The sequence below is a fragment of the Epinephelus lanceolatus genome, chromosome 14, assembly GCF_041903045.1.
Source record: "Epinephelus lanceolatus isolate andai-2023 chromosome 14, ASM4190304v1, whole genome shotgun sequence".
Lineage (NCBI taxonomy): Eukaryota > Metazoa > Chordata > Actinopteri > Perciformes > Serranidae > Epinephelus > Epinephelus lanceolatus.
The window spans coordinates 33,642,199-33,666,329 of record NC_135747.1 but is presented as its reverse complement, the minus strand read 5'-3'; the positions used below and the strand labels follow the sequence as shown (position 1 = coordinate 33,666,329).

Here is a 24,131-nt window from a genome sequence, read left to right as displayed (position 1 = left end):
AGCCTCAACATCTCATTGACACACTTTCCACAGTCACCTTTGTACCCCTAGATGGCAGCATTGTATCCCCCACTACTGATAGATATGACTCATTCAAACACAACATGGTGTCGAAACTAGAACATTAATATTACATATCAGGACTGGGACAATAACAACAATGAAATCATCACGTATGACATTATCTAACAGAGAAACGTAACAGTAAGTAAAACATGAAACAAAAATTATAAAGAACAAAATTACAGGGGACTTCTGGATGAAGCAAACTATGAAAATTTAATACACTGATTAAACGATAATTAGCAAGACACATCCTGAGCAATGACATCTTGCATGCCATAACATTTTTGTTTAATTTTTACAAATTTCAAAGAGTTGATGAATTATCCTATTTAATTAATAAAAACAAATGAATTAGGCTTTCTGTTTTTTCTCCCTTACATACACCACTCTCCCATTTGAATGACTGTATCAATTAGAGGATATGTGATTGTTAATAGTTTCCATATATCTGTATGGCTAAATATGGGAATACTAGGTTTTTTATTTGTTTTTACACACATTTCTTTTATAACATAACATAACACTTAATAGCATCTTGTTGTAGGTTGAATGCTAATTTATTGAACTTTTATTTTAATGAACAAACTGTCTCTTTTAAGCTTAATGTTCTTAAATCTAAGAACATCTAGGCTATGTAGGTCATTGCAGGCAGATTAAATTAGTGTACTACAGTGAAGTAGTAATAGTTTTACTTTTAAGTAAAGGATCTGACTTCTTCCTCCTTAAAGGAATACTTCCCACAAAATTACCTCTTGTATAGCAGTTAGTTGTGCTGTGTTACCTTGAATTAATGAAGAAAACTTTGCTTTGCATCTCACCATGCAAAAAAGCATATGTATAAATGTATTTATTGATTGATTGGGACCAGATTTAACAGCAGCAAAACTATATCAAAACATCTGTTTACAAACTCTCACACAGTTTGTGCAGTACAAACCAGATTTCACACTCAGTACTTCCCAAACACATGCATTTTTGCTCAAAAAATATCATTTAAAACTGAATAGAAAGTGAAATGTGTCTATGCTCTCCTCCAAACCAGATTCCAGTACCATTTGTTTTTCTTCTTTTAATGAAATGCATGTGTCTGGGAAGTACAGAGCACATGACTGGATAAATGAGACTTGAATTATCGGCCTACTGCAAGAGTTATGTAATGGTTTTTAAGGGGATGTTTTTCCCAATAGTATTTTTAATGATTTTAACAATAGTAAACATCCAGTGTGTGTATATATACATCCACAATCACACAAAAGAAAAGGACACCTGAACAAAATCTTGGAGTAACTGCTGAGTATTTAAAACACATGTAATCCACTCCCACCATCCCCAACCCCAAATGTATGAATATAAAGGAAAAATAAATAAACAAATTATTCCTTTAAGTAAATAACACAAACATAGTATCTTACGCTTCACCTCTGAGTCAGTCTCTTAAATAAAACACCTGTGCCGGCTGTCACATAAAAGCACAGGCTGGCCCTTTAATGACGCACAATTACGCACTTCCCGGAAGTGCAGTGGGGACACAGGCCCCATCGATTCAACACAACTGCATACATAAGCATTTACTAATAATAAAGCTCGGTTTGTATATAATTTTCATGGAGTGCTACCGCTAACACATATGGAGTGTCAAGAGGAAAAGCCGATCATCTATACTATGGAAAACAAGCCGATTGTGACATGTGAGTGTTTTTAAAAGGAGACGTGCAGTCTTATTTTTCTGCTCTTGACAGTTAGCCAGGTGGCTACATTCATTAGCTCATTTAGCTAAGCTAGCTGGTGCCTTCGTGTTAACCAGCTCACAGACGCTTCGTGTGTGTGTGTGTGGTGATGTGCGGCTTAATTTGTCACGGCTATAATAGTTTATTTAACATGCTGCAGTGCTGTGTGTGATAAATGTTCACATGGGAAATGGTGTCTCTCTCTCTCAGCTAGCTATTAGCTACACTGATTAACAGGCCTGACGTTAGCTAACGATATAACGTCACGGCTAGTTGCTGCAGTTTTGGGAAGGATATCACCTTGTTCCCCGGTGGACAGCCACGGTCTCCTCCGTTAGCAGCTCACACTGCAGCCGCCACATGATGTCGAGGCGGTGGGGTCAGTTTGCCATTCATAAATCCCCAGGAATCCTAGGGTAGCTTCTAAGAGGGGTTATTTTAGGAGCCGACTCTGGCAGCGGGAGCCAGGTTCATCTCACACCGCAGGCTGCTCCATTTTTAGGACAGAGACGTCCAAAGGTGTCCAAGTACAGGAGTGGACAGAGGCACAGAGAGGAGGGAATATTAAAGAAAGGCATAGGTGTGACCTTTGCCAGGTGGGATTGAGTCGTGGATTCAAAGTCACAGGTTGCCCCAAGTTTCCTTAGGGGTTGTCAGGTGTCCTAACTCAGGTGTGTGCCTCAGAGCTCATTCATGTAGCCATGGGCGAATTAGAAGATATTGGGCCCCTGGGTGCAGATATGCAAAAGGCCCCACTGTTTCTCCTACACATGAGTCATACACAGGCTTTGAAGTGGTTTGCCTCCTTTGTGTAGCGGTTTTGTGTCTCTGTGAGGTCATGCCTGGGCTGGTGGGTACAAGTTAATTTTACAGGTGAAGCACTTGCAGCCCCTGGGCTTGTGCACAGTAGGCCTGTTCAGTACTACGGCCATGGTTGTAACATATGTGACTTTTGCATCAGTGATTAGATTCAGAAATAATTCACGATTATGTCAAATTTACAAATAACACCTGCAAGTTGCATAACAAAAAAGCGATTTATAGGGCACGCCAAATTCCCCAAAGAGTCTGTATCCATGGTGTTCAGTGATGTAGAAGTTTTGTCTATTTCTCCAAATTATCCGTAATCTGATCTGAACAAAGATGGTAACCAGAAGTCAACTTCATTTGGTCAAGGAATGAGAAAAAGTGTTATTTTGTGGAGAGATTAAAAAAAAATAGGATTATGCACATAAATGCAAAGTGAGTTTTATGAAAAATCTGCCAGGTCTTTTACACAGTGGTTTATTTTTAAGAGTCCGTTGTAATTATTAAAGGATTTAATGTAAAATTAATTACTACACGAGAGACATAATCTAACAGAGTGTCTGCAGGTCCTTAAAACATCTTCAGATGTCTTAATTTCATAAATATCATGCATATTAAATAGTCTTAAATTTGAATTTAGTAGGTCTCAATTGCCACAAACATTTTATCTAATTTAATTCATCTATCTTTTTATTTTCTTTTTGTCAAAGTGAGCCAAACTCTCCTGGGTAAAAGACCAAATTTCTGATGTCACAAATCTTTAAACCTACCACTGAGCCTAAAACTGTTTATAAACCTTACACTTGGACTTGCCTTTTGGCAAAATGTAGATTAATCTTACACACTCTAATAACCATATTCTTGCAAAAAAACTACCTCTGCACAGAACCACAAATATACAATATCCTTACCTGCAATGCTTGAATAAGAAAAAGATGATTTGCCCAAGAATTCAGTCTTAAATTTAGTTGAAAAAGCATTAGGTTTTAGTGTCTGATACATGTAGACACACTCTCTAAGGCTGAGGTAGAAAAGTGCACTTGCAAATCAGAAATATGTAAAAAATATATTGTTTTATTTACTTAATCATTGATATAAATCACCTGCAGAATGTACTGTACGTAACACTCAGACCAAGTGTAGTTTTGTCCTAAAATACATAGCATGTGCTGAAATATTGATTTATATATCTATGAATTAAAAGCTTGCATCTGAGTGTGCAAGTCTGCTCCCTCCTTCTGTTTTTTACTGGTGTCCTCAGCAGGATGAGCAGTTACTACTTTCACTAATATCTGACCCAGTGTGTGTGAGACTGACTCACACAGTCACAGGGATTATACTGGTGTTTGCTCTGCAGGGTTGTATTTGATAACAGTTTTTGATAGGCTTTGTGAACATTCAAAGTTCAGTTTTGTTTGGACTATACTGCTGGAGATTTAATATCCTGGAAAAATGATTGACATCAACTAACGCACACAGACGCATTAGTTAAATGTGCGTACTGCTGCACTTTAAAAATGACATTTGGCTTCCAGTTTCAGACGTGAACTCTGACTGACATCAAGCTGTAAGATTGAGCAGTTTATAGTTTATGTGTATTGTACATGCAGATATTTTTACATATGGCATATTGCACATAGCAATACTCCACATCCAGTGAGGTCTTGTATCTGTTCAGGTGTTAAACAGTGGGAAAGAACGCTTACTAATTGATTTACAGTGCAGTCAAACTGTCAGCACAGGGAAATGTGTTGGCTGAACTCCAGCACACTGGATCCACATAGACCTCACTATAAGATTGAAGTGGTGACGTTCATCTTTCAGGATGTTTGAGCATGTTTACATTAACACAGGGTGAACAGTGTAGGAGTAGTGCTGTTTCCCCTTGAGGGAGGGGGGATCATAAATAGGGCTTTTTTACGTGGTTCATTGGAAGTGGCCCAGTTCCAGCGTAGCTTGAATTGTTACCTCAGCCCTACGAGTCACTGTTTATCAGAACACACACAGCTAACCATAAATGACACTTTGGGCTTTTCTGAAATGGGGCAGCGGCGATGACATTGAAGTCACTTTATTGTTGAACTGACTGAGGATTCTTGCATACACCTTCTCCACCACATTCTTGGAGCCTTGCTTGGTGCTATTTTGTGAACCAGCCTGCTTTTCCACCAGTTTTGAGCCCAGATATCATAATCAAGGATGCATTATCAACGCAGGGCTTTGCAAGAGGCAACACTGCTCTGATACACCCGCTGAAGTCATCATGGTTCGCCCTTCAGGTCAAGGAAAGCCTCGCATATTTTGGTTCCAGCTGGGGAAACAACTTTTCAGGTTCAATACCAATTTATTTTATTTATTTATTTTTTAAAGATATTTTTTAGGACATTTTTTGCCTTTAATTAACAGGACAGTGAAGTGTGAAGGGGGGAGAGAGAGAGAGAGGGAGAGAGAGACATGCAGCAAAGGGCCACAGGGTGAACTCAAACCCGGGCCGCTGCAGCAGCAGCCTTGTATATGGGGCACCTGCTCTACCACTAAGCCACAGACGCCCCAAATACCAATTTATTTTTGATCAAAATGCTCCAAATGGTTCAAACTTAGGTGTATGAACTGGAGGGGAACTCCTTCCATGTTGGTGGACAAAGGGTACCAGTGATGGTACCTGGTCCACAGGACTGGTGGTGATTTTGAGGATGGACCGACCTGAAAAGTGGATCTGCACAGCTTAAAGGCCGTATGTCTGTCAGTGGGATTGCTCCACCAACTAGTAACTGCCATGCACCACCAACCACAGAATCGAGAAAAAGATATCAATCTGTCCATCCTTTCCATGTCCGGGCCGAGGACGTTTCCCGTGTTGAGTCAAATTAAGCCGCAGGCTGCACTCCTGGTGGTGCCCTCCCATCAGTTCCTTTAGGCTAAGTCTCAGCTTTGCAACCATTCTCCCCCCAGAACCCAAAGACTCTGGTTTCCCGGTGGTTCATGGGAATTACCCTACTGGATCGGTAGTTGGCATTGTTAATGGTCAGAACTACGATGGTATCTGATCATCTTCGAACCTCCGACCCTGATCTCGATTCGATTAATGAAAACATTCTTGGCAAATGCTTCTGCTTTCATCCGTCTTCATCATCTGGGCGGCTGCTCGGAGGTAGAGCAGGTCATCCACTAATCAGGAGATTGATGGTTCGATCCCCTGGTTCTCCAGTCAGCATGTCAAAGTATCCTTGAGCAAGATCCTGAACCCCAACTTGCTCCCGATGGCTGTTCCATCAGTGTGTGAGGGTGTTAAAAACCGAGTAGCAGGTGGCACCTTGTATGGTAGCCTCGGTCACCAGTGTGTGAATGGGTGAATGTGACTCGTGGTGTAAAAAGCGCTTTGAGTGATCAAGACCAGAAAGGCGCTGTACAAGTCCTGGTCCATTTACCATTTACAAGTTCGACAGCTGAGCTACTACAACGTAAAACCCTCAAACCTCAAATTAAAGCTGAACATCAGCATCTTATTCTCATTATTGTATTTTCATTTTAAAATTCAATACTTGAGTGTCGTGTCACATCACAGCTGTTGCAGTAGTAATGGATTGCTCCGCATATCGAGAATTAGAAGTTGATCTGAGAGGTGGATTTTTACTCAAAAGTCATGATGAGGTGTGAGCAGCTATGGTAGAAATGACCAAATATTTGTCTTTCCGATAAGAATAGCTGATGTGTTTTATTTTGTTGCAGGCTTCTATGTAGGGTAGGATCAGTCAGACTCTGCACTGATATTACACTGTGATGAAACAGTGTCTAAGGATAGAGCATATTGTAAGCTGTGCAGATTGCAAAGGCCTCTGGGACAAACTGTGACAAACTCGATGGTTTTAAACCGCTGTGCAGAAAACTGTGTTTGTCAGTTCAGCGACACGTTTTCAACTTGAACACACAATAACAATAGAAAGCATGAAATGTGCACAGACGTTTGAATCGAACGTAACGCAGACAGAAATGACAGCTTTAAATATGAGTGAATAATCAGTTACACAATTACAATTCTAACTGTCTTGTGCTATGACGACAGAATGAATTGATTCCCCAAAATATGGGCACATGTCCTCAGTGACATTTAGATAGTCAATCTGGAGCCTTTATTATGTTTTAAATGCCAAAACAAGTACATCAGAAAGTCATATCCATCCATTGCCTTCAAGACATTCACACAAAACAGAAGTAGAAAGTTCAACAGAGTTTAATGGGAAAAGTATCGTGTGTTTTGAAATAGATGAGAATTATGCAAACCCTGACGTAGACCTCCATCAGCCTTTACTGTCGATCCACAGCGCTGTTAAACAGGAGGGAGCAGGTAAAGAGACAGAGAGCACCACAGAACGTTGACCCCTCCAGGGTCTAATGGACTCTGGGCTTGAGATGAGACGTTTGCAGCAAATCAGATCATCCTGGGAAAAGCTCAAAGTCCTTTATTACATTCTCAAAAATGAAAATCATACCTCGCCCTTTGCTTGTTTGTGGAGAAGTGGTTCATCTTAACTCAGTGGTACCCAACTGGTGGGTCGCGGTTCAAAAGTGGGTCGTGGGTCCGTTCTGAATGGACCGCAAGTGACCCACAAACGTTACTAAAGAACTTTATTTTTAAGTATGGTGAATTTTCGGCACAGAGCTTTCATTTTGAAGTGCCATTTCCTGCTGTGGAGTGAGTGACTAATGGAGAGCTACTCGACAGAGAGGGCAAACTAGCTCGACAACATGGCCAAACGCAAGTATGACGCTGACTGAATTAAACTGTGGACCTTGAACTTATGACTAAGGAGAAATTTGGACCAGGTGGCTCAACCTGTTGGGAACCACTGCCTTTACTTGTTCTTGAGAAGGCTGTTGAATAGAAAGACGCCTCACAATCCCATAATTGCTTCAAGGCTCACTGTTATTTTGGAACTTAACTGTGTTGAGTGTGAAAACATCTGGATAAAGATCCCATGTCCCTCGACAGGGCAGCCTTGAGTATTGAGAGATTGGGGCACCGTATATTTTGCCTGCAGTTACTTTTATAAGTGCATAAGAATGGGTAGATATTACATATCAATTTCTATGACCCACCATTTTAAATGCTCTCTGATCTGCCCTTTTCTTCACAGGTGCTGGAGACCAGGGCTTGTTTACGTCTCTCTATACCTCATTGGCCCAACAACTTCCCAGGGAGCCAATGGAATGGAGGAGGTGAGTACTGCCCTGCTGAATGGAGAATGCTAAATTATTGTAAAGCTTTAAAGTTTTCTTGACATTGTGTCCAAGAGGTCTATTTTGGAGGATGTGGTTGATGAGCATCTCTTGAATTTCTGTCTGCTCTCATTAATGTCAGTGCTTTCTGTACAGGTGGTCCTTTCTCGCAACAATAACCACACAAGATCACATGCATGAAACATTCACTAAAAAGACAAGAAGTACGTAGGAAGTCATGAGTGCAGGCTGACACAAATATAAATAGTATGAATAGTTGTGGTGGTGAGCAAGAAATCATGACGTACCTGGGTGTGCACAGTCAGAGACTCACTCTCTTCACCATCCTCTTGACTTTATAATAGAGACATTGAACGATAGGATGGGAGCGCAGGTGGTCTTGGATGACTTATTGATAATGTGCCGGAGTTTCATGCAGGTCAGAGAATCCAGGCTGCAATAATACCCTGTTGTGTATGATGTAAGAATGCTTTTTATGAGCAGGAGAAACTGTCCAACCTTGAATTTTATGAGTTGAAATAAGTCAAATGTTTGAGCTTTTTTATACGATGTCCGTATTGATATTCCATTGAAGGTTATTATTCAGCGCAGTAAGAAATTTGAGTGAGTCAGTGAGGCATATCCGAAATGAATATTAGAGTTTTGATAAGTGACATGCTTGAAGGAGATTATTGACCAGGGTCAGGTATAGTTAATTTTGGACACTGTTGTTCACCTGTGTTCTGTGATGTGTTTTTTGAAGAGAGAGATTAACAGCAGTGAGTGAACGCAGCCCCGGGGGTTCTTGTGCTGAAGGTTAAAGTGGACCTATTATGCTCATTTTCAGGTTCATACTTGTATTTTCGGTTCCTGCCAGAACACGTTCACATGCTTTTCTTGTCAAAAACACTTTCTTTTCCTCATACTGTCTGTGCTGGAAGGCTCTCTGTCTGTGTCTGTGTGACAAGGCTCCTTTTTAGCGCCTGTGTCACTTTAAGCAACCCTCCTGAAAAAGCATGGTCTGCTCTGATAGGTCCTTCAGTACGTGTACATGCACAGTTAAGTCGAACTATGGTTACAGCTTGACTAGGCCATTTAATTGGACTACTGTCCTTGTCCCAGTGTACAAGCATGGCAGGGGAATCAATTTATTGACCGTAATATGTCCGACTCTGCTACATTCGATGGCGATATACCCCCTCTTAGCTTGTTAGTGTTGGACCTTTTTCTAGTTAAACAAACCAACCAAACAATCGCCATTCTGAAATTTTCTCCCATACATGTATTTTAAAATGCAGCTGACACAGCATGAACTGTGTCTTCTCGTCCGTCCAAAAATGCATGTCTCTAGATGTAGATTTCACCATGTTGTCACTGTCTTCTTCTTCTTCTTCTTCTGTTACGCATTTAATGCTATTCAACTTCTGGGTCAAAGCCCAGGGCAGACACTGTTGAACATGGGCAGAGCGTCTACGCCAGTTTGGGCCTGATTGTCTGTATAATGCAGGATTAATTTGACTTCCAGTTGCATTATCGGTGTGTGTTAGTCAGACTTTGAGAAATTCAATTTATCACCACTAGTCCATACCCATTGGTAGCTTTGTCACCTTCTATCTATGCCAATCCTCAATGCCTACTGTATGTGCAGTTTCACATGGATTGACCACGTCAGTGAGTAGAAAAACGTGGGACAGACAGAATGACTGACTGACAGAATGACACACTGACAGTTTCTGTGATTATGTACAGCATACCATACCATGACTTAGTCATACCAAAAATTAGAAAAAAAACCAAAACATTGGTCCACAGGGGGAGCCACAGCGATCGGTCGCATTTTAGCCATTTTTAAGCATTTTTCTGTTGTTATAGCGCCACCCAGTTGCCAATTAGAGTTAAATTTCTCCAGTTGCCTTGAAGCGTCCTGTTCTACATATCTACCAAGTTTAGTAAAAATCCATATGGGGGTTAGGCCTAGATAAGAAATTAGCGCCCCCATTTTGTTTGATGGGGACAACAATGGAGGGGTCCCCTCAGATTATGTGTGGTCATATGCCTACAAAGTTGCGTGGTGATGGGTGAAACCCTTGAGATGTTATACACCTTTATGTGATGAGCCATGCCCTCCGCAATATTCATTGCCTTATAGAAGCTCAGTTTTAGTAAGTTTTCCAACTTTTGCCAAGAGGGAACTTTAGATATTGGTCCCTAGATTATGTTCACCCAGTTTCATGCAGATCGGTCAAACTTCCTCGGAAAAGATCGATTTTAAGTGTTTTTCAAAAAATTCAAAATGGCGGAAAATCTGTATAACCAGAAGTTATGGGTTCTTGAGGCAAATGTGTTCCTCATGAGGAGAGGCATCTCTGTGCAAAGTTTCATGTCTCTACGACATACGGAGCATGAGATATGCCCATTCAAAGTTTGCAATTTCAATCAGTTGCTATAGCGCCCCCCTTTGGCCAACTGATGTAATATTGCTTCATTTGCATCCTCCCATGACCCTCTACCACTGTGCCAAATTTCACATGGATTGACCAAGTCAGTGAGGAGAAAAACGTGGAACAGACATACCTACAGACAGAGTTTTCGTCATTATATAGTAAGATTATGGTTGGGTGCCTCCCTAGTATAGTGGTTAGAGCACTCATCCTCCACGCGGAAGGTCCGAATCCCGCATGGGTCGACGTCAGCAAAGGCATGTGGTTGCAAGAGGTTGCTTCAGGATAAGAAGCAGCTCCGGAATCTGGGCCAAGTCCTCAATGAGGGCGTGTCTCAAGCTTAACGTAAAAAGACGTAAAAAGCGGGTTCATTATAGTTGGACAAGACGGACTTTCATGTTTATAGGTATTTTAAAAGTGCGGTTTTAGTCGAACTTACACAACCATTTTTTTTCTAATGTCATGAAAACGTACTCAGTGTTTCCTGTTGTTCCGGATCTTGCCATCGCTGCATTGTTATTGCAGTTGCACAATGACAGTAATGGAGTGTGGCAGTGTTTTCTACCATGAAAAAATCACCAATAAGAGCCTCTAAATGTAATCAGACATGTTTCAGCAGGAAAATGAAGAAGATCAGCAGCCAAGAATCCCAAGACGTTAGCATGTAGCTACATGTAGCAGTGTATGTAATATAAACACTTGCAGTAATGTGCTTGGGGCAGAGGCCTATTTAAAGAAATCTGTCAAGAGCTGATGTCAGCTTGTAGCCAAAGTAGAAAAAAACACTGTAAACAGAGTGTTCAAACAGTCTGAAGCCTGAGGTTGTCACTCACTTTAACATTTGTTTATCTCATTGTTGGAAACTTTGGCCACATTTAAGGAGAACATCCGACATTGTGACATAATATATACGACAGAAAATAAGGAAAAGCAAATTGGGTCCCCTTTAAAATATGGATAGTTACGTTCTGGGTTGTTTTGTCATCGTTTTGCCTGTTTTATGGGGTTGAATGTTAAGGAAAAAATCTGGCATGACATGCAAGATTCAATAAAGAAGACACGGAAATCCCAGTGTCATAGAGGTCTGACAAAGAGCCTGGTGCTAGAACCATCACACACAGCATTAAAATCCTTCGAGCAGGAGCTACTTGGTGTTTCCAATCTATTTGTTTCAACTGTGTTTGCATAGATGTGGCCATGGGGCACTAAATATAATATTCATTGTCAACACCATCTAATTATTCCTGTGAAACGTCTTCTCTGTCTTCTCTGTGCAGGACTTACGGCCGTGCACCAAAAATGATCCACCTTGAAGCTAATTTTGTCCAGTTTAAAGAGGAGCTGCTCCCCAAGGAGGGCAACAAGGCTCTCCTCACCTTCCCCTTCCTCCACATCTATTGGACCGACTGCTGTGTGAGTAGCTGTAAACACACACATACACACTCACAAGCACACAAAGAGCCACTCAGTAATTTAATTAACAATACTGGGAAACATTAATTATCACATTGTGTGTTATCAGACTGTGTTTAGATAGAATGGAGGCTTGTTTCAAGATTTGGCAACTCACAAACTTCCTGTTCCAGTGAAACAATAAAGAGCTGCTCTATTAAATTCTATTCAGCTCCGCTCTGCTCTGTCCTGCTGGCAGATCAGGAGCAAAGTGAACTCTCTTGGTTTTTGTTTTCTGTGTTGCATGAATCATTTGTTGTGGTCGTAAAAACGTCCTGTCAACTAAGACTAATGAAAAATATGCTTCTGCAGTGAGGGTTTGGATTAAATGACTGTTTTATGGTCATTACCATTCAGCTGTCCGACACCATAAATATAAAGACACATGAGTGAGAACACTTTTATTGTGGGATCAGTTACTGAAACTGATCCCACAGTAATTGTAATAAATAATCATAGAGAGCAGTGGAAGCAACATGCAGTCTACTTTTTAATGTTGCTGCTACATGACGTTTTCTGTCCAAGAAATCTCACAGCACAGTTGGTTTATTCCATGAGGAGAGGCAATGTGTGCTCCTATACCCTCTAAGAATAGATTTATACTTTTGGGTATCCTTTCTGATTAAAAATAGGTTGCAGACAGCTCTGTATGCAAGATATGCAAACTCATAGTGTGTGATATAGATAGATAAGATATCCATCCATGTTCACTGAGATTATTTTGGCAAAACTCCATGTCTGTGGAGGACTGAAATCAGCTTCATGTGAATAGATAAAGACAAGAATATGTTTTCATATGCATCTGCATTACTGTGCACATGGCCTGACGTGATGCACTTTAAGGAGCCTGCTGTCACCAGCCTAAACTGAACTTGACATCCATGGACTGCTGCTGCTGCTGCTCAGGGAGAGCAGACGGGAGAAAAACAAGAAGGGAAGCAGGAACCTGCTGCTGCTGACTGAGCAGCTGGTTAGTTTAAGGAAGTGCTGTCATCAGCGCGTGACTCATGACATTTCCTAAGGACTATGCCTCTAGTGTGGGAGCAGTGAGCCTGCATGTGTCTGCTGCACAATGAACACAGTAACACTTTCACCTGTGCAGCGTTACTAATTCATTACAATAGACCTGACCTGAAAACTACCTTTGTAAAATTTACAGTTAGATTGTGAGATAAACCATCAGGTCACAGTCACAGCAGTAGCGTGTCCTCCCTTTTTAAAGGTGGAGAGTGTAAATAAAGAGGTAAACTGTGGCATGAAAACAGGTGCAGGTTGTCCTGCTGGAAGAGGTATAACAAAGGTAAACAGAGATTCAGAGTCTGTCCACGACCACACGATATGGACAGTATAATGTCGACCTATAGCCCCGTTTGCACCAAACATTTTCAGTATGGTACCTTTGGAACCAAAAGTAACCCTTCAGTCATGGTACCTAGACCCTAGCATTTCCACTGCAAACAGTACTCTTAAATGTGGGCGGGGTTGTTGTCACTCACTGCTCTGTCCAGCACTCACTGTGTTTCCTCCTTTATCAGTCTGCACCTCATTTATCGTCCACAGAACGAGGCTGCATGCCGACATTTTCAGAACAAAATAAAACAGGCTGCAGTGAGAGTCTCTCTCCATGGGATATTTAAAGATAGCTGGTTTGTGCATTTAGTCCTTCTCAGGCAAGCTCAGGGGTTTAGTGTTGCTGGAGCCCACAGGAACACTGGAGTTCACATAATCCGGTTGAAATTAAAATATATAAACACTTCAAGATCCACTCATTACTAAAAGCGTATGTCATATAAAAACTATAGTAATGGTGGAAGTTTAAGGTGTGTTGATGGATTCACGTCGTCAACTCATGCATTGAGTAACATTACAGGTTAACGTTCCACCTTAAAAGTCGCCGGACAGTGAATGAAGTTATTTTTTCTCCGACTCCAGCTGCTGTGAGAGGCAGCAAAACATCCTTTCATTTTATAGTTACAGTTTACTAATAAAACTAACAAATACTGAAGTTCAGTGACGAGAACATTGTCGACCAATAGCTGAGCTCTCTCCAGCACCAAACAGGAAGCAGCAAACCTGGTAGCTGATAAACACGGAGGGGATTCTGGGGAGGCGCAAGAACATGAAAACATGTCGGTTCTCTTGTACTGTGGAAACAGAGGAGAAAGTGGTGGATTTATGGAGTGAACAGGAGTACGTGTTTAATTTTGTATGTATCTGATCCACCGACCAGCACTTATTTTAGTGAGAAATCTTATTTTTGGATCTGTCCCCTCGCGCTAATATAGCTCAGCTAACCAGAGGAGGCTTGTGCAAGCTGAGGTGACAAAATCCAAAATGTATATTGATGCCAAATTGACAAGAATACTGTCGACATATGACACTTTTTATCTTGTGTTTCTAGATTCATGTCTTTTTGCAGACATGTAAGAGATTGCAAAAATGTCATATTTCTTTAAGGGATTTTGGTGTAATATTTTCATCTAGGTGCAGGATGGGAACTGTGACTTAAAACTCACAGTGTCTTTAGATGTCAGAAGGTGTCAGACTTTACTCTTTCAAAGTCTTTTCAAAGTCTTCTAGTGTATGGTAGTCACAAGCGGACTGAACGTGGCAGCAAGTCGGGGCTGCAGCATCCCCGTCTTATTCTACAAGGAACAGTAAATCCAGTGTGCACACAGCATGACAGTATCGCAGATGGCGAGGACAGGTGGGCTGCGCAGTAAACAAACAGTGAGCTGTGACCTGAACAGACTATGAAATCACGGCGCACCAACTCGTCACATCTGTATTTATATGTAAATAAAGTAAATTACAGGCAATTATTTTACTGCTTAAAGAAAACTGTGCTCAAATGCAGCTTCTGTGCTGACCTGTTTAACTTGTGAACGTAAAGTGCAGTTAAGACCATCAGCTGAGTGTTGTCGGCTGTGGCACTCCTGTCAAGGTCAGTCAGGCTGTCCGTTGAGATGACAGACAGACAGACAGACGGAGCTGATCAGTCACTGACAACATGTGTGTGAGTGTTCATCGGTGTGCAGGGCGCAGTCTTCGACAAACTTTTAGTTATACAAAAATCACTCCAGACCTTTAGTGGCACAGTTGAATAAGGGCTTTAAAGAAAATACCCTAAAGGTGTTGAGGGCTAATAAGTGATTTCTGTGATCATGAGATTGCATGTGAAGCGTCTCTTAACTGATCGCCAAGATTTACAACCCCCAAATCCTCCAAACTGTAACCACGAGGTCACTTCCAAAACATTGTGAAACACCAGGGCTTCAGTTCCTCTCCCTGTCACTGGACACTGTTACATAATAACTGACTCGTCTTATTATTTCCCTCCTCTACTCAGTCCCAGCCAGCCAGTTTAAAACTGACACTACCCTCCAGTCACAGAGTGAATTCCTGTCACAACTTTCAGTAGCCCACGAGTTATCATAAAATGTTTTTCTTGTAGTTCCGTGCTGATGTGGAAATGTCCTCGTCCGGTGCAACATGCAGGTCGCATAGAGGAGAAAAATCTTTGCCTCTTCCAATGTTTTTACTCACCCACATGTCCCCAAAGTCAGTATCAACAAGAGTATTACATGTAGTATCCCTTCATATATATAACTGTCATGTTTTATCATTGTTTCTGGGTGTTCACTAGGCCTGTCACGATAATGACTTTGGTCTGTTCATTGTATCATCTTCATTGCAGGACACAGAGGTGTATAAGAGCACGGTGAAGGAGGACATGATGCGCTGGCAAAACAGCTTGCGGGCGCACGGCTCAGCAGACTGGGTCATCATCGTCGTGGAGACCAACGATACCAAGAAGAAGAACAAGACCAACATCCTGCCTCGGTCGTCCATCGTGGACAAGATCCGCAGCGACTTTTGCAACAAGCAAAACGACAGGTGAGGACACAAGCAGAAGAACAGCTCAAACACTGACTTGAGGTCTTTTCATATGTTCTCACAGGAGGCAACATAATCAGTACCTGCTGAATATAAGAAACTGTGTTGATTCAAACTTGCCTGAGTAGAAGGAAAAGTCCGAAACATCATGCTCATGCTCTCTTCTCCCTTGTTCCATCTAAAAAAAAATGTTACCTGAGCATCAAATCACTCACCATCTGTCTCAGTGACAGCTTTCTGTCTCAGGTTGCTGAACAGTTGACGCATTCCTACACACCGCACATTGTTGCTGTGATGTATCACTGAATTGTGTGTAGCGTTTTTGTTGTCTGGGGGTGTGTGCCACCGAGCACAAGCATTTCATTGTTTTGTCTTTTCACGTGACCTTAAATGTGAACTTGCACTTGCGTATAAAGGTCATTTCCCTGTGACGCAGGTGCGTGGTGCTGTCAGATCCTCTGAAGGACTCGTCTCGGTCTCAGGAATCGTGGAATTCCTTGCTGCTCAAGCTGCGAACTCTCCTCCTCATGTCCTTCACCAAGAACCTGGGCCGCTTTGAAGACGACATGCGGACGCTCCGAGAGAAACGCACCCAGCCTGGCTGGAGCTTCTGTGAATACTTCATGGTCCAGGTACGTAGAGATGGAAGTAGCATGTGTCTGCAAAGACAGAGAGGTAGAGGTTTGTCATATTGAAACTGACTGGATTGACGGGGCATAAAAATGTACCTGCCTCTTCATTTAAACTACAGCTTTAATATTTACTTACTCCTGTGTGTGCAGGAGGAGCTGGCCTTTGTTTTTGAGATGCTGCAGCAGTTTGAAGATGCCTTGGTCCAGTATGATGAACTAGATGCTCTTTTTACCCAATATGTCCTTAACTTTGGAGCTGGAGGTGAGTAACCACCACCTGATAAACTACTTGGTCTATTATAATAAAAATGAGCATTTTGTGCATGTATTTCCTGTCCCCAAGATCAAAGGTCTGTTCTAATTGTGGTTTGTTTCTGTCCACAGATACAGCCAACTGGCTCGGCTCATTCTGCGCCCCGGTCCGCAGCTGGAGCGGCCTGCTGCTGCGGCGGCCCATCGACATGGAGAAGAGGGACGGGATCCAGCGCGGAGAGGCCAGCCTGTTAGATCTGAGGAGCTACCTGTTCTCCCGCCAGTGCACCTTACTCATCTTCCTCCTGAGGCCCTGGGAGGTCACGCAGAGAGCCCTGGAGCTGCTGCACAACTGTGTCCAGGAGCTACGCCTGCTGGAGGTAAACAGACTCCTATTGTGACAGTTTCTCATGTGCTTTGTACTTTAGACTCTAGAATGTAAGCTCTTCAAATTTTGTAGCCATTTATAGAAAAAACAAAATGAAAAAGGATTGAAATATGGACTGCTCTACATCCTACACAAACCTGTATTGGAAACCTAAACTCCTGGAATGTGTCTCTCATCGTAATACTGTATGTTGCTCTTTAGGTGTCAGTGCTGGAGGGGGCGCTGGACTGCTGGGTGTTTCTCAGCTGCTTGGAGGTTCTGCACAGGATCGAAGGCTGCTGTGATCAGGCCCAGTTAGCTGCAAACTGCTCCCATACTGTCGGGCTGTGGGCCTATGCAACTGACAAGGTAATGAAATATACTGATTATGTAGCTTTGGCTTTTATCAGTTGTGTAACGTCCAGGATGTGTCACAATACCGTAAGTGGACCAGGGCCCAGTTCTTCACATAGCAGGAATACATTTCTGACTGACATTTCAGAAGAGGAAATTATGTGCTTTTTTATTGGCTTTTACAGGATTATACAACGTTTGTATCGAAGACAAATACAATCACCTTTTATAGTGTACCATCAGGGAACAAATACATGTATTTTTATATAGAAGTGGGTACCAGCCCCGCTAGATCCAAAACAATAGCACACGTACATAATGAGGATGTTCAGTACTACATTAAGGTTGTGCCTCTACCCAGGTTTGAATATCCAAACACGTAGCATTCTTTATATATGTGAGACCATTAGACCTTCCTTGGAGAGACTGTCCAAAAGAAAATATAACATGTCTCGAATCCAATGAGTGTATGACGGAGGTGTAGAGGACTTTCACTTTATCCGGATCAGTCTCCTAACCAGTTAAGTGGTGAAAATGGTTACGTTCTTTTGGGATAAAGAGAAAGAGGGTAAAGAGGTTGACATGCCAAAGAGAGAGCACTGGAAGTGTAAGGGTCAAGCTTTCAGCCAAGTAAGTCAGACACAGAATTAAAAATCTTTTTAGATAGATAGGTGAGACTTGGTAAGATAAGCACGGTGCACCGCTTTACATTGAATCAAACCATGCTTTGCACAAATAAAAGAGCTGTGCACCCTTCTCAGAATCTCGCCCCAGACGTCACGCTGTATTTCCTGCCACAAATCTGTTTCTCATGATGACTTAATTAAATCAAATGAGTCTATATTTAAGTTATGAATCTGGCTGTAGACTCTAGAAATAGCCCCTTTCAGAGATGGAGATGGAATCAAAAAATCACCAAGAGGTGAATCCCTCTGGCAGATTTGGAATATCTCAAGGTAGTATATGAAAAAGTGTTCTTAAGGAAGTGAAAAAAGGTCAGACAGCTGTTGAAAGGATTCAAAAACATTAGCAATGTTTAAAGGACTTCACATCTGCACTGGACCATACAAAAAAATGCACCATATCCTAGAGAAGAGGGAAAATTCATGGTTAGAAATTAAAGGGGCATTAACAGAGAAAAATGTAAACTAAAGTTACGCCTAAAATTTCTCATTCTTTTACTCATTCATTTAAATAGCGAGCCGTCAAAATCTGATTTTTTTTAAAAAAAAAGTGTTGTCTTTATTTCATTTTTCCTGTCTGCCTCTTCTAGCTGAAGTCCTTGGGGGAACTTTGTGGCCTGGTGTCAGAGAAGGGACCCACGTCTGAGGACCTGAACAGGACTGTGGATCTGCTGGCCGGACTGGGGGATGAGAGGCCCGAGACTGGTGAGCTTATAGATTCTGCTGTGAAATCAAACCAGTGTCATTTTCAAAAACATGATCACATCCTGCAAGGTGGTAATGAAAAGCTAATTATAATTTTACAGGTACTCCCAAAGTCCCAGCCCTTTGTATTGCTGACACAACATGGATTGTGATTCAGGGCCCTGACTAGTGTCAAAAATATTGATTTACGGATACTTATTGATACCAGATATTTAAAATGGTTTCAATGCTAACTTTATGCAGTATCAAGCTTCGCTTGTAGCTCTCTCACTGTTTATGTGTGCTACAGTTATTCTGCTGTTCTCTGCCACGAACCAAGAAAAGAAACATATTGTCATTTTATAAAAATAAAAAAGGTTTTGAATACTGATATCTTTAGAGTGAGAAATTCCAGTATCATGACAACACCAGCCCAAAGACACCAAGTCGGGCATCTTGAGCCATGTGAGGTCATCTTTTATCTATAGTGTGCTGTGCTGCTGACCCTGCTCAGCTCTGATTGGCCCTCATCAGCAGCAGTTCAGCTGATTCAATACTGACTGTACAGCCTGATTGATTCATGACTTCACCCGTTCAGTGCAGCTTCTCTGAAGTTTTTTGTGTCTTTCTTTTCTTTCTTCTTCCTCAAACAGATGACCATCGGCTGAAAATGCCAGTAAAGTAAAACAGTACTAGTTCCAGTTTTCAATCAGACACATGTAGGGGTATTTCATTTGATAGCTTTTCTTCCGACTTCATTTGATACCCGTCATCTCAGTGGAAGCTTTCAGTTGTGTAAAACACCAGCAGACGCCACAGGAGTGTGGTATCGCCATATTTTCTACTGCATCTCGGCATGCTGAACTGCCAACACTGTCAAATACATCACGCTCCACAATCGTGTTGATGAAGGTGTAATGAAGACTCTAAATAAGCAGTCTGTGCTTTGTGTTAATCTCCCTTTGTCTCTCTCCACAGTTAGCAGTTTGCAGAGCCCTTATAAAAAGCTGAAAGAAGCCTTGTCGTCTGTGGAAGCTTTTGAAAGGCACTATCTTGTAAGTCAGTCTCTCGCCGCAGCTTGGTGTTGTGTTTCAGTAGTTGGCAGAGCAGGAAGTTAACAGACATTCTCTGAATTCCTGTCCAAAAACTTAAATCATTTTTATTTCTGATGTAATCTCCTGGAAACCTCAGCGGAGACAGTTCAGTTGATTATCTGTCTCCTCTCTTCTTCCCTTCCCTCTCCTCCTCCTCCTCCTTCATCTTGTTGGCCACTTCTTGCATCAGGAACTCTCTCATGCTGCTATGGAGATGTACAGAGCCATCGGGAGGCTGAGGTCTGCCAGGCTGGTGGGAAAAAGCCTGGCTGAGTTCTACATGTGAGGAAACCTGCTATTTCCCTTGGGGTACACACATGGGTCTGGAAATGATCTTAAAGCCCCCCTGCACATCCACACTGGTGTTTTCAGCTGCTCTGGCTGATTAGCCCTCCTCTCCACAACTGTCAATCAGTCACTGCTTGTAAACACCCACACACTCCTGAGGAGAGGGCTAATCAGGCAGAATAAATGAAAACACTAATGCGGTACGACGGGGTGTGACGGGGTTTTAAATAAATGGGAAGCCATAAAAGTGCAGTTAAAGTAACATTTCGAAAACATTCATTAGAGTCATCACGCGGTGACGGGTTTCTTTTTGCTGCATTTAGACAAACTGTAGATTGGAATGGCTTTAAAGAGGAATGACAGCTTATGATAGAGAAGACAAAGTGAACTGGGTCTCTGCTGTTTCTATGCTGCTGGTAATACTCTTTTTAAATACAGATTTTAACATCACCTGATGCCAAACACCAGCCAGAAGCTGAAGCATAGTTCATCAGTCTAGCCTTTAAATATGTTGTGATTTACAAAATGGGACCTTTGAAAAGACTTTAATCAAAAAGAGTAAAGTTTGTTTATGCTCAGTGACAGTACAGCCTCGTACATGCACGAATGATAGAGACAAAATACACTTCAATAATTACCATTTTTTGTCTGTCCTGACTTTGGGTCTTATATAAAGGTTTGTTTCACTTCTAAATAGCATTAAAGGAGCAGCACTTTTTGACCTTGGTCCAGCTTTGAGCGAGACCAGCAAAATAATCTGCAGTGTAACCACTTGTTCATTTACATCTATTAAAAGTGTTTGTTTTGCCACTGACAGGCTCAGATTGTTATTCTGAATGTCTGAAAATGTATAGAAGTAGTCCCTACAGAGATCGACCTTTTGTTAAGGAGCAAGATCCTTTTTGTTTAACCTTAAACAGCCCCGAAATCACTATTGTCAAACCCACCAGACTCCATTTAAATAAGCAGTAATTTTAGTATGTATTGAGTCAGCATATTTTCACATCTGACTCTGTGATTTAAGGGTTTGTTTTAACCAAACAAGAGATGGTGAATGTTGGAAAAGTGGAAAGACACACCAAGTTGGTTTTTCTAAATTTTATTTGTTTCTGAAGTGTGTTTTACGATTGTTTTTTTAAATGGAGTGTGGTGGGTGTGACGGTAGCGATTTCAGGGCTGTTTATGGTTAAACAAACTCTTTACTCTTACTCTTTAACAAAAAGGATCTTATCTCTGTAGGGATAATTTCCTTAATATTGTCAGACACTTAGAATAATAATCTGAGCCTGTCAGTGGCAAAAACAACCACTTTTAATATTTGTAAATTAGTGGTTAGTGGTTGTAAACATGGCAGAACCGGTTACATTGCAGCCTGTTTCGCTGCTGCCAGCTGGCTCAGATTCAGAAATGTTCTTCCTTTTAGTAACCTTGAGAAAATAACTTGGAAAAACAGGATCCAGGTTGTAAAATACTGAACTCACCCCCTTAGAAATATTTGTGGACAAGCACACACTCTGTCAGTAATTTCTATGCTTTTGTTTCATTATTAAAACCAACCTGATGTGTTTGTGTTTCTCAGGAGGAAGGGCGACCCTGAGCGGGCAGAAACCTTCTTACAGGAAGCTCTGAAGTCATACGTGTCAGAGGGATGGAGCCTCCCCGTCACTCACACCAGGAAACAGATTGCTGAGTGTCAGAAACTGCTGGGCAGAACTGAAGAGTATCCTTCAAATCACCAACACTAAGAATAGCCATTAGACCAGTAAAGGGCCAAATATGTCAGCTTCACAGTAGTGCCAAGATAAAAGAATAACCTTAAGGATGCAGGATGTTATATGGAGCTGTGTGCATTTAGTTTGTACTACCAAATAGATATATAGCGTGATGGTTCAGGTGCTGTTTAATAAAGAAATGTACACTTGCAATTCAGATAGATATGCAAACACATTTAAATCCATTGTATAACTGCACACACTATGTTTTATTTGCATTTTTATTAACTTCCGTCACACTGTGTCATCTTTTCAGTCAGGGGTGAGTAAGTTAAAGAAGAAAAGATCATGTCCAACGTGCTCGGGCATTTTAAGGTTACCAGCAGGTTCCTGTGCTGACCTGATAAAGGTGATATTCTTGCACCAATGCACTGTAGTGTTTGGTTTCCTTAACATCCCACTGCAGCTACTTGCAAACCAGTGCCTTGTTGGCTGGTGATGTGAATCTGACCACAGAGGAGAGGAAGCACTTTTGTCAAGAAATCCTGACATTTGCCGGCAAGTCTGGAGATCAGTGTAAGTGATGGTGTTTGTTACAAGTTTACCTCTCCGACAAAACTACTTATCTGACCACAAAAAATCTGATTTGTTCAAAAACAGTCTTGAATTTGGTTTAAAATTATCTTGAAAAGCTTCTTAAAAAGCATTGAATTTAAGTGTCTGACACCTGTAGGCATCCTGTAACAGTTAATCCACTGTTTTGAATTGTTAGAAAACATCTACAGTGTTTTTCTTGTCGTCATAAACTGCAGTATTCCATTAATACCAAATGTTGTTGTCTTCCTCCTCAGCTCACAAAGTGACTCTCAGCATGGGCGTCTTCTGTCAGCTCACACGGCTCCAGTTCCACCCAGCCACAGCCTCGGTGCACTCTGGTGCCGTCCTGCAGGTGGAGCTCACTCTGCGATGTTTGATGCCCGTGTCGGTGCGCATACAGCAACTCGCCGCGAGCATTCACTTTGACCTGGAGCGTGCGGGGACTAACGGAAGGTCTAAGGGCACTCAGAGACAAACAAACCCAGGGACAGTAGAGTTTAGCCAGGGTAGCTCGTCAGCAGGTCCGCCCTTCTCCTTAGCCGCGGGCCCCCCTTTAGAGCTGGATGAGATTCAGGACAGGAGTCCTTCGGACAATTCTCTCAACTCCACAGGAGTGGTGTGTAAAAACACTCATCTGGTCATGCGCCGTCATGACAGCAGCTCGCCGCCAGACACACCCAACTGTGTCAGCCCTCCTACTGTCACCATGAAGGAAGGAGCACAGATGCTGAAGGTGCAGGATGTGACGTTAGAGCCTGGGAATAACAGCATCATATTCACAGCACCAGTAAGGAACACTTTTCTCACTCTCTCTCTCTCTAAACATTTGCTTTTCTGTTTGATAAAACTTTCGTCGTTTTCTTACATTCCATCTTTTGCTCTGTCACTCGTGTGTTTTCTCTGTAGAGTGGACAACCAGGTACTTACACACTGCGCCAGCTGTTTGCCACCGTGGGTCAGGTGCAGTTTGTGCTGCCTCACATCTACCCCTCGGTCCAGTATGAAGTCTATTCTCAGGAGCCCCAACTCACAGTGGAGCCTCTCTCAGGTCTCAGTTTTTTATATAATTGGTGACATGTATGATTAAAATGAGGGTGTGGTGTTGGTTGCAAGTTCCAAGTCTGTTTGCTCATACAACATTGAGTAGATTACATGAAAGAATAAAGGACGGCACGGTGGAGTCTGCGTGTTCTCCAGGTACTCCAGCTTCCTCCCACAGTCCAAAGACATGCAGGTTAATTGGTGACTCTAAATTGTCCGTAGGTGTGAATGTGAGTGTGAATGGTCGTCTGTCTATGTGTCAGCCCTGTGATAGTCTGGTGACCTGTCCAGGGTGTACCCTGCCTCTCACCCAGTGTCAGCCGGGATAGGCTCCAGCCCCTTGTGACTCTTCACAGGATAAGCAGTGTCGGAAAATGAATGAATCAATCAAGCAAACTGATTTCTCATGACAACGATATATCACTTAATTTCATCAGGAGCTGCTCTCACAGATTTCTTTTATTGGACGAACATTACAACAAAGTCCCTGACCCCTCTTCAGTTTACCATGTTCTGAGCGTCTATATGGCTGTTTAGAATAAGTTGCTCACGTAGCAGCTCTTGAGCCTTGACAGTACCGTATGGCATACTACTGAACTAGGGATGCACCGATTGTGAAATTATAAATAATAGCATTATAAAAAAAACTGAATTGCTTTAAAGTCATCCAGCCTTCATTACACTATCTTAATGAGCATAAATACACTCATACACATTTATAAAACGACCTTTAATATAAGCTTTTACATGAAAAATATCCTTAAAGCCCTTAAAAATAAGTGCTGTGAAAACATCAACACATTTTTTCTTTAAACAGCTG

The 24,131-nt window shown here is 41.9% G+C and overlaps 1 protein-coding gene across 1 annotated transcript in view; it reads left to right on the top strand.

The window, feature by feature from the left end:
* Nucleotides 1–1,582: 1,582 nt before the first annotated feature.
* Nucleotides 1,583–24,131, top strand: part of trappc10 (trafficking protein particle complex subunit 10) — a 31,419-nt gene continuing 8,870 nt past the window's right edge. Inside the window, exons 1-15 of the mRNA XM_033617693.2 lie at nt 1,583–1,754; nt 7,736–7,817; nt 11,536–11,671; nt 15,408–15,607; nt 16,044–16,239; nt 16,390–16,501; nt 16,624–16,871; nt 17,081–17,227; nt 18,486–18,600; nt 19,558–19,634; nt 19,864–19,955; nt 21,541–21,681; nt 22,140–22,249; nt 22,525–23,057; nt 23,177–23,318. Of these exons, the coding sequence (XP_033473584.1) occupies nt 1,694–1,754; nt 7,736–7,817; nt 11,536–11,671; nt 15,408–15,607; nt 16,044–16,239; nt 16,390–16,501; nt 16,624–16,871; nt 17,081–17,227; nt 18,486–18,600; nt 19,558–19,634; nt 19,864–19,955; nt 21,541–21,681; nt 22,140–22,249; nt 22,525–23,057; nt 23,177–23,318 (2,392 nt within the window). The 5' untranslated portion in view covers nt 1,583–1,693. The remainder of the gene's footprint in view (nt 1,755–7,735; nt 7,818–11,535; nt 11,672–15,407; nt 15,608–16,043; nt 16,240–16,389; nt 16,502–16,623; nt 16,872–17,080; nt 17,228–18,485; nt 18,601–19,557; nt 19,635–19,863; nt 19,956–21,540; nt 21,682–22,139; nt 22,250–22,524; nt 23,058–23,176; nt 23,319–24,131) is intronic.